At 45.7% G+C, this 10,853-nt stretch overlaps 1 protein-coding gene across 1 annotated transcript in view; it reads right to left on the reverse strand.

Moving 5' to 3' along the window:
- ATRN (attractin) overlaps nt 1–10,611 on the reverse strand; it is a 157,050-nt gene extending 146,439 nt beyond the window's left edge. Inside the window, 3 exon segments of the mRNA XM_055794613.1 lie at nt 9,973–10,327; nt 10,330–10,353; nt 10,356–10,611. Coding sequence (XP_055650588.1) covers nt 9,973–10,327; nt 10,330–10,353; nt 10,356–10,596 — 620 coding nt within the window. The 5' untranslated portion in view covers nt 10,597–10,611.
- Nucleotides 10,612–10,853: the final 242 nt, after the last annotated feature.

Genomic DNA, 10,853 nt, shown 5'->3' on the forward strand with positions numbered 1-10,853 from the left:
CCTAATGCTGCCCATGTCTGCTGGCCAAGGATGCACGCAGCCACCCAGAGACAGGGCTCAAAGCAGAATTGGAGAACCCAAACCAGCCTGCTGCAGCCTCAACTTCAGACACATTTCAGAAGAAACAACTTGCACATTTTATAAAACCAGCCAGCATGCCAGCCTTGGGCAGCTCATTTATTCATTCCCTTTGCCTTTTTAGGACAGAAGCCCCCTTATTCCCTTTCTATTTTTCCTTAGGTGCTGTTAGAAAAGTTACAGGCTATAAAGTCACTACAGCTTTTACCGCTGGATTACACATTCCCGTTTTCCACCAGCAATGTAATCCCCACCCTTTCACATTCAAACACCAAACCTGCATAGGAACTATCATTCCTATGCCATTCGCGTTAAGAAATTATGCACGTATTGAGACAACATTTGCCTGCTGTCCCAGAAATCTTCAACAGCTCAGGTTACTGAGAATAGCTGCAAACGATCCAATAATTAATATTTTAACATTTTTATGTTTTTACATAGTTCCGAGTTTTCTTTGGGCTCACCACAAATTCATATAAAACAAGTTAACAGAGTATCAGCAGTATCCCTAAGAAAAAAAAAAAAATATGTTTCCAGCAACATTAGAATGGATGTTTCATAAAAAATGTGCATAGGCGGGAAGTCAAGTTCTCTTTCTGACTTTGAACCACTTCAACACCTCCTCAGAATGATTCATACTCCAAAAGTTGAACAAGGGCATACTTAAACACCCATTACCATTCCCAAAATGAAAACACTGACTTTAAAGAACTGCTGCAACCTGTGCTTGTGAGAAACAGATACTGACTGCCCAAATTTAAAGATCTGCCTGTTATATGTTTGAATGCAATAAATCAATCAGTTAACAGAAGTGCACTAACATTCTGTCAAGCAACCAGACAGCAACTATAAATAAATGCATCTGGAAATACAGTGTATCTTGTACAACAATAAATTCAGTTCCAAATTTTAAAATAAAAATAAAAGCAACTGACTGTAAAATCATGCCTGTTCCTATTCTCCATTTATAAAAAAAAATCACAGAAACACCAGTGACCTCAACAGTAACTATCTCCCAGTATATTATTTGGATTTCAATATTTTTCTATCAGCTGACCAGCAATTTCAGTGTCTGCTCACAATTCAGATACAGTATTTTTTTCTAGCAGCACAGAAATCCTTGATGGGCAATAACACAGGAGCTTTCACTGATTTCTTTCTTGTAACACTGACCCGCACAGTCAGCATTTCAGTCCCACACTACTTTGCGTTTCAGGTCTCACACTGGCCAGAACGTTTTTTCTTGGCATTGCCTTTGCTGATATTCAAGATCAAAGTAACAAAGGCAGGCATTGGAGATACTAAGCTCTGAAATCACTATAAAATTCATGTGACACTCTCCACTCTGCATTAATAGGGTATCAGTCGTATAAATTAATCATTAAAAAGGCAGGTGAACAACTTTGATAGGAAACGTGCTGCACACTGCTACGAAAAACCTTCACAAAGCCATCTTGGAAAGTTTATTTTAGAAGAACTCAAACATGTTCTTGATTGTGATAAGCAATGAAATCCAAAAATTGTGCACAGAGTAAACCTCAATAGTAGATTTTTCTCCAGATAAGGCAATTACATTCAAAGTATCTGGCAACAGTGCCACAAGACCAATATTTAGAGCAACACAAAACTTCAAAAGGAAGGTTATAACAACACATGCGCAAAGATGGGGGTGAGGGGAGCGAACAACCAAAATCAGTCAATACATAGCTATACATTATACCAGTAGCAACTCCCCAAAGCTAAATCCACTAGAGGTGTAATTTTTTTTCAGAGTAATACTAATGACTGAAAAACAGCAGGGATGAAAACTACCACAGCTTTAAAAGCAGGGTCATTGAAGACTCAGTTCTTTCACTTCATAATGACATAATATTAAATCCAACCTAAATTTTCTGAATGGAAAAAACCATTCTCACCTTCTGTATTTGAGTTCATAAAAGGAGTTTACAAAAAATGCTAATTCATCAAGCTTCTTACACTTGGAGATGGGTATTAAATTTTCATGCAATACAAACACTAGTAAGAAAGTCTTCAAAGGGGTGTTTTCCTAATGTAGCCTTCCTTATTTTGTGTCCTTTCCGACTACAGAAATAAGCAAAGAAAAAACCAAGGTTTCTGAAAAACAGGGAATAGAAAAAGAAGATAAATAACAGAAAAACTGGGATCTTCACAGATGCATTCATACATCCTGCATTAGTCTCTACAAAAAGCTGAGTGGCACTGGCTAATGGTAAAAGTCATTACAGATAATTTTCACCCGTAACAGGACTTGTAACACCCTGTACCTACATGAAGGAACAGCCCTTATTTGAATTTTTGCAACATGCAATAAGCACGTCTGAGATGAGTGTTGTGTACAGCAACGCTATTTCTTCTATGGCTACCAAGCTCAGCAAGCATGACAACAAGGGGGAAAAAAGGTAGTTTACACATTGGAAAACCCTTGGTTCAAATGCCCAGACCACCTCAGCTAGCGTGATCTCCCTTAGACCAGCTTAATTCTACTTCTGCATTTTCAGAGAAGTGAAAATTCTGAAACTGACAATACCGCAGGAAACCTGTTTTACCAAATTAAGTCACAACCAGTACCAGGAACGATAACTAGATCCTGGGGTGTCCTAGAAGTATTTCATACCATCTGATTTAGAGATCTGCTGCCCTTCTTTAGCCAGAATACTGCTCAGCCATTCATTAAAACATTTAAATTTTTCATCATGTGAGAGGCACAAAGGCTATCAGCCCAGAACACTGAGTCCATTTCCTTCAAAATGTTAGTCTAAAAATCCCCCACTATTTTGATGTACCAAATTTAGCTTTTCAGATTTTCACATGAAGACTGTTCTGTGTGCAATTACAGTCTCTTACCAACCCTAATGATTTCACAATTCTACAATCAGGACAGAGCCCTTCCGTTTTGAGAACCCCAAGGATTTCAAGGCTCTACAAGGCAAAACTGTGCCCTGAATCATATGCATGCAGCACATCCACCAAAACCCTCACAGCAACCTGCCTCTCTATCAAATAAATATTTTAAGCAAGGGAGGGAAGGACATTAGTCTCAAGTAGACTCTAAAGGAACTCCATGTGGATCAGCCACAAACAAAGCAAGGGAACAAAAGCAGGAAACAAAACGCAAACATCATTACTGGTTCAGTGTTTTAGTGACTAAATGAGTGTTTAATTCAAAGCCACACACAAAAGCAAATTATCATCTCTGTTCTGTGCTGTAAAATTCATTATCAAATTTTCCTGCCCTGCTCTCAGGATACTGCAATGGTTACATGGGCAGATGTTAGCACACGGCTATTCAGGAACAGAGTACTGTAATAATAAATCGTGGTACTTCGTAGAGTGAATTCCACTTTATAGCAACTCACTCCGCCACCACCCCAATTACTTTACCTACAAAACCACATAGTTCTCAATCCTGTCTTCTGTATTTCTTAATGTATCTTTTCACTATGCTTCAGACCATGTGATGTAAGAGCTCCTAAAGAAGTATTTGCTGAGAACATTTTGAGTGCAGGGAAGAAAGCAAAGCTCTACCAGACCAAGGAGCTAATTCCAGGCACTGTGCTTGGAATTTCAAATTGGAAAAAAATTCTTCAAGGAAACTGGCTGTTTAAGAGAAGAGCACCCGAGGGTATCATAAATTAATGCAGTATATACAACAGTTTGGTCAGTAGCAGCATTATCTCAATATACAAAGGGTTTTCAGCATGGATCTTCATGGACACGTTAGTCACAGTAAGCTCATGGTTTAAAATTTGATTGCTCATGAAAGCTTCAGAGGAACAAGCCAGGAAAGTAAAATCCATCACATTCATTCCAAATGTTATTTAACTTTATCGCGACACATGATAAAAACATTGTGGGTCCTGGTTATTTTGAAAGCTCGATTAAAAAAACCCAAACAAACAAACAAAAAACCAGTTTCTGTGAAAACAGTGCTAACCTCAGACAGTGCTAACCTCAGTCATTTGTTGGTATTTCAACAGAAGTCATTTATGTAAAATGTAAATTGACTAAGATGGTAACGAACACCCAGTTGGACATCAGCTTATTTTGGATCCATAATGAAAGAAGCAACTGAGACTGGGAAATAACAGAAAAATCTAGAGCGCTATCAGACAACTTCTGCTAAGCTGACTCAGGCAGCTATTCCCTGATATTCAAACAGACATAGAGAAATGAGACAGAAATGTCTTTCATGTTGACCACTGCAGAAAAGGAGGCGTTAGCAATCAAGTCTGAGGCAGTGGTATGTTCCTGGAATTGGCAAGCAGAAGAACATTATGCTCTACCTGCACCACTCCTGGAGGTCTCAACACTCAGACATGCTTAGCAGGAAGGCAGCAGCTGAACACTGCTTACTCCCCTCTCTCTCACAGGTTAAAACCATGAACTGTTCAGTAATTCCAATAACTAATGCTCCAACGGTGAAGGCGTTTGATGCGCACGAAGCAGAGATGACAGGTAGGATCTAGCCTGTACCGCATTGTCTTACTGTTCTGAATTTTCCACTATTGACTCCTTGCTATAAAGCAGACTGAAAAGTAATGATAAGAAGTGAGCTTACTGCAAGCATTAACAAAACCTCACACAAGTCAAATATTTATGCTGGCCGTTCAGTACAAGGCAAAAAGCGTAGAACATCTCAGATATTTCAGAAATACTGAATTATTTCACAGAGGAATTTTCTGTTCTTAAAACAGCCCTAGTAAAACATCAGACTGTCCAATAAAACAGCAAGAGTAACAATAAAACAGTGAGAATTCAGATGAAATATTAGCCATGAGTTTATCTCTCAATGAACAGACCATTTAAATACATGTATAGATAGACAGAAATATAGATATGTATATGCATATGTAGACAGATATACACACACACTTCCTAGCAAAGTTATAAATCCAGACCTGAAAATAATGCCTCCAAAAACTAAATAAAAGCACATAAAAGCTCTTTTTTCCCCCAGTGTATCCTTTAAAATTGATAATGCTTAAGTATTTCCTACTTAAATAGCTTATTCTTTTATTACCAGTGCAAAACATTTGAGTGAGCCTCTCGCACAGCAACATGAAAGAGAAAATCATTTTAAAGCACAATAACGCACTAATGAAAAGAGAGAAACAGAATGGGATCAGGCACAAATGCAGCACCCAAATCTAATTTGAGCACTTAAACTGATTTGATTCAAACTGCCAACATCCTTAGATATATCAACTAGTCTCCTGACTTTCCTAAAGCTTTAAACTGCCTCAAGTAGCATTTTAAAAACAATGGTTTTGTATACTAGCTTTTGACCAAAAGTTCCCGTTTGTTTAAGAATGGGAACTGTGATAGCTCTTTGCCAGCTAGCCACTCTCTCAAGTTACAATTTACCCAAATCTTCTAGAGATAAAATTCCTCTTCACTGTAATATTCTTTGGCCAAGGACACTGTATTACCACCAACTCCTTAATAATGTTCAATGAGCAGCCCATAACTGCCTCCATTAAATTAATAAAAAGGTAGTTTAAAAGATACACTCTAATCTTTTTCTTTTTTTTCCTCCAACTGTCACGTTGCACTGTTAAGTACTGCTCAGCATTTTCCATCTCCCACCTCAAAAAAAAAAAAAGGGGGGGGGGCGGGAAGGGAAAGCATTATCATGAAAAGAGAACCAATGCATTTACATACAAAACCTAGTTTTCTGGAATTATTTGGTATTTCATTATATAGTCAAAATATAGATTGTTCATATTTGAGGCTACAACCATACATCAAATTGCCCATCAGTGTGCTTATATACACAATCCCTGGACAACTACTGTTCCAGAAGCCAAGCATCATCCTGGATTTGTTAAACCAACCCTCCACAATCTCTGGTCCAAAAAAATCTACGTACAATAGTGGTCTTTTCTTAACCTGTGCTTTTCCTCCCCCATCAGCCCCTGTCTGTCTGCTTATCAGACAGCTGGCTAAAACAATTCAATTCAAGCAGGACAAGAGGTTGTGTCACTGAGCTCCAGGAAGCACTTTGAAGAGTCTCTGGTCCCAAAGCTTGCAGCACCCTTTTGACTATACAACGCCCAGTGCTGGCGAGTTCACTCTCCAGAGTTTGGTGCTCCTGAGCTCCCACTGCTTGAAAACGTTACCTCCAGCATGCTGCTGCAGCCCTCTGTGACTGGGAGATTTCTCATCCCTCCCAGCAGACAGCCTCACAGCAGTAGTCCTCTCCTGCCCAAATTATGGCAGCTTGAAGCCACTGGCCTGCAGCAGACTCCAGTGAGGTTTGTACAGAAATAGAAAACACAGGCACATCAGGCACGTCCTATATTTTCTATTTCAGCTTCCTTTAAAACCAAGATCTTTATCTTTAAAGAACTCAAGTGGCTTGTTCCACATCTTAAAAAAAAAAAAGTCACTTGAAGTCCTTCATAACTCAATCTTCCACACACAACCCAAGAGCATCAGTGACCTGTGCATAGATCAGCCTTTTCTCAGAAACCATCCCACAACCAAGAACGATTACTAATAACACCACACACAGGCACACTTCTGCTATGCCCTTTCCTTTCAGAAGACACAGCACGCCACCCATCCTTAAAAAAAACCCCATACATCCGCATTAGAACGGTAACGCACTGCACACCATCTCTCCTTTTGTGGCTTGGGTGAAACAAGAAAGAAAATCATCCGCCCAAGGTTTGTTACCTACATGCCTAACCACAATCTAAATAAACAGACTTTCCCCATGAAGAAGGCAAGTAGAATATTAGCGGACTGCAACATGAAGCTACGATGTTTGTTCTTCACTGCTAACACCGGAAGATGTGAGGGATTAGTAGGTCAGTGAAGCACAAGTTTTATCATGACAACCCCAGCGTTCAACATAAACAAAGAAGTCAAGGCCACAAATACAGTCATCATATACATCTAGATAAGGACAGAAAGATTAACATGCCAAATTTAATTACACCTCTCAGTCAAGCAGATAAGAGTGTGGAATATACCACACTTACAAAATAATTTTCACCTGCCCTTCTACTTCCCATTTGTACCTACAGCATCTAATAACATGTCGAGTATTTTAAAGCCAAGCTCTTGACAGCCACGCACAAAAACAAAAATAAATAAACCCCTGCAGTGCCATTTCTGACAGGAGACAGAGCAAATTCAAGACGTGTGAAAGTTGCAACTGCATAGCTCTAAATATCATTAAAAACACTTGTTTGCACTTCTCAGAACTCAGTTTAAAAAATATTACTAGAAACTTCAAGTCGCTAATAAATAAACAGCTAAATAAAACACCTAGAGAAAAAACCATGCACTATATTTTCAGTCAAAATTTTAGATCAGTTATGTGTGAAAAAGAAGAAAGCTTTATCAAAATAAACAAGAGGTTAAAAAAAAAAAGGCCCTTAGCAGTGGATATATCCAAATTCTTTTTTTTACTCAGCAGCACCAGTTTTGCCATTTGGAAAAGAAGCCTCTGCCTTTACCCAAATCTAGTCCCCTTAAAAATGACCAATAAACCACTTGAGCAAAGTAACAGGTAAGTGGCTATTTCACAACACACTCTCTCAACTAGAAAAAAATTCTTATCAGGACAGGCAAAAAACATTGCAAAGGAAGCTTTCAGCTTCCAGGGCTTGCCTAGCCTGGCCATCATTTCCACACAAAACCATTTTCAGATTAGTTGCATCACACACCCATATATGAGACTGTCAAAAAAACACAAATAAAAAAATACAAAATTAACTCTTAAAGCACACAAAGTGGTTTTCCTCCATGAGTTCAGCTTATATGAATAGCTTCCCTTCACCCAGATCTACAGGGAGCATCATCAAAGGGTGGTTGGTACTTTCCACAAGAAGCTCCCTGAAAAAGCGATTGCTGCCTGGAACGACCATCCTTTTTTTATTTCCTTCTTTTCCAAGAATAAGCCCTGCCAGGGAATTCACTTAACGCAAGCAGACACACATGCTGCCTCTATCGCTACCACTGCTGATGAAACCAAAGCAGGTAACCATCTCACAGAGACCTCTTCCACTGAAAACTTAAGTTTATGCAGAGAAGCCAGGGTGCCTTTCCAGCCTGTTCCCATGAAGATTTCAGATTTCTCATCCTATGGAATAGACTTTAGACACAGAGCCCAACTAAGGATCCCATCACCAGCCGCACTGGCCTCAGCACTGCAGGCAACATGCTTTCCAGTACCGCACAGCCCAAAGATGACCTTTCCCCTGTACAGCCATCCCTCACAAACACATACACATGGCCTGGACAAGCACAGAGCCGGGGGAAGGTGGGGGGGTGTCTATCTCCCCCCCCCCCTCAGAACACAGTTTAGCCTTTTTTCTCAAAAAAAAAAAGGACCCCACCCAGAAGAAGGAACCTCACACCACCCCTTGTCCTGTTTGATCCTCTCCAGCTGTCCAGCGCTGGCCTTGTCCCCCAGTAAACATGTGAGCTTCCTTCCACCAGGCCATTATTCCCACTGTCCCTCCCCAAGAGCCAGCATCACTCCCGCACGTGCTCCCCTGCCCAAGAGCTGAGCCTCCCCACGTGCCAGCTACCCCCTTTAAGACACTGCTTCTCTCCCCCGCCCATATTGTTCCCAAATTCAACCTTAACAAAACCAACACCTGCTTAGCTATCTGCCAAGATGAGCTTGCTTAAACCCCATCCCCCCCTCTCCAAACACCCCTACTGCTTCCACCCAGCCCTAACACCTGCTCATATGCCCTTCCTCTCCCACTCCAACCTGCTCCCAGCCAGATCCAGTCCCTTACCTCCACGTCAGTCCGTATCTGCCCCCACCCAGGAACTCGACCCACACCCAGGCTGTCCTCCAGCCACAGCACCTGCTCCCCACTGCTCCAACACCAGCCACCCCCACCCACAAAACCATCCCCCATTCACACACCATCCTTCAGACTTCTACTTAGGGAAGCAGGGGTAGGTTTGGGGGCTGTATGAACATGTCCCCCTACCCAAAAGCCCCCCCTCAGCCTTACATTCTCTCATAAACCCAGTTACCTGCATTTGCAGCCCAGCTCCTCCCATGCTCGGCCCTGCGCACCCCATCATGCCCACATCCCACCCACACAGTGCCCTGCGCCCGCCCTGCTGCTCCTGCAGCCCCACAGCCCCTCACACCCCAGCTGCTCCCCAGCTGCCCCTGTGCCAGCCCAGCAACCAACACCCAAAATTCCACCCCCCCGGAGGCACCTCTCTGCGTTACAAACGCCCTGCACGCACCCACCGCCACTCTCCCAAGTGCTGCTCTGAGGGGCACCTGACACCTCCACCCCATTAATCCCAGACCCCCCCCCCCCGCCTCCCAGCCCCAACCGCTGCCATCCCCTGCAGCCCCTCAGGCCTGGCCTCGGGCACGCTCACCCGTGCTCCTGCCACCCTTCAAGCCTCCCCAGACACAGCCACATGCCCCCAGAACCCCTTGCTCTGCACCCAAACCCCTGTTGTCCCCCCACCCGACTCCCACCCCGACCTTTACACCCCGCTGGATCAACCCCTCACACCCACCCCCCCTACTGTCCCCTGGATGGTCCCTCCGCAGACCCAACCAAGGGACACCCAAGGCCCTCTTGTTCCCTCCTCACCTCCCGCCTGCACCTTGATCTGCCCCTCGGGCCCACGGCGGAGGCTCCCACCCCTCCTGAGGCCCCAGACCACCCTCACACCCCCCACCTCCTTATCCCCCTCCCTCCAGGCGTCCCCTTGGCTAGCTTAACCCAGGGCCACCAAGTCCCTGCTGTGTCTGTCTCTCTTGCTTATCCCCCGTACCCGAAACCAGCCGCTCACCCCCACGGCCATATTGTCCCCAAGCCCCCCTCCGGCGACACCCTCAGCCCCCCACCCCCCCCCTCCCCTTAGGGGACTCACCTGAAGCGCCCCCCGCAGTGCTGGCACTGGTCGCCCACCCAGCCGGGCTGGCACTCGCACTGCCCGCTGGCCGGCTGGCACCGCCCGCCGTTGGCGCACGGCTTGTCGCATTCCTTCGCCGCCGCCTCCTCAGCGGCAGCGGCGGCGGCGGCAGCGGCGGCGGCGGGCCCTAACCCCGGCAGCGCCGGCATCAACAACAACAGCAGCGCCAAGAGCAGCCTCCGAGGCGGCCTCCCGCCCCGCCAGCCCGGGCCCCGCCGCACCGCCCGCTCCATTTGCCGACGCCGACGCCGCCGACTCCGTGAGGGGCGGCCGGGGGGCGGCGGGACAACGCGGACCATCCGCCGCGGCGCCTCCCGGGACGGTGGCCGGCGAGGGGGCTTCCGCCGCTACGGTGGCCGCGAGGTGTCGGTGCGGAGCGGGGAGGAGGGGACGGGGAGGGGGACGGGAAGGCGGCGGGCCGGGCGCGCAGCAGCCAGGCGGCGCCGGCGGGCCGCGGCCGATGACGTCACCCGCACGCCGGCCACGGGCAGCGGGGTTCCCCCGCCTCCTGCCACCGAGTGGGGGCGGCGGGAGGCGGACAGAGCGGCAGCGCTGCGGGCACCTCTGCCGCCCAGGGAGCATAGAGCGCCGGGGTTACCCCCCCACCCCAGTGTCAGGGCTGACTCCCCCCTTCAGGGCCTGACCCCTGCCTCAGGGCCTGACCCCTCTCCTCAGGGCCTGACGCCTCAGCCACCCCCAGACTGCCCCTCATGCCACGGGTGAGGGTGGCACTGAGGTGTGTGGGAGGCCTCGAGGTTGAAGAGGAGGGAAAAGACTGAATAAAAACCGAGTTTGGGGTGGGTTTGCTTCGTTTGCTGCAGGGGCTTTCACCCAGGGCC

The sequence above is a fragment of the Falco peregrinus genome, chromosome 2 (genome assembly GCF_023634155.1).
Source record: "Falco peregrinus isolate bFalPer1 chromosome 2, bFalPer1.pri, whole genome shotgun sequence".
NCBI classification, from domain to species: Eukaryota; Metazoa; Chordata; class Aves; order Falconiformes; family Falconidae; genus Falco; species Falco peregrinus.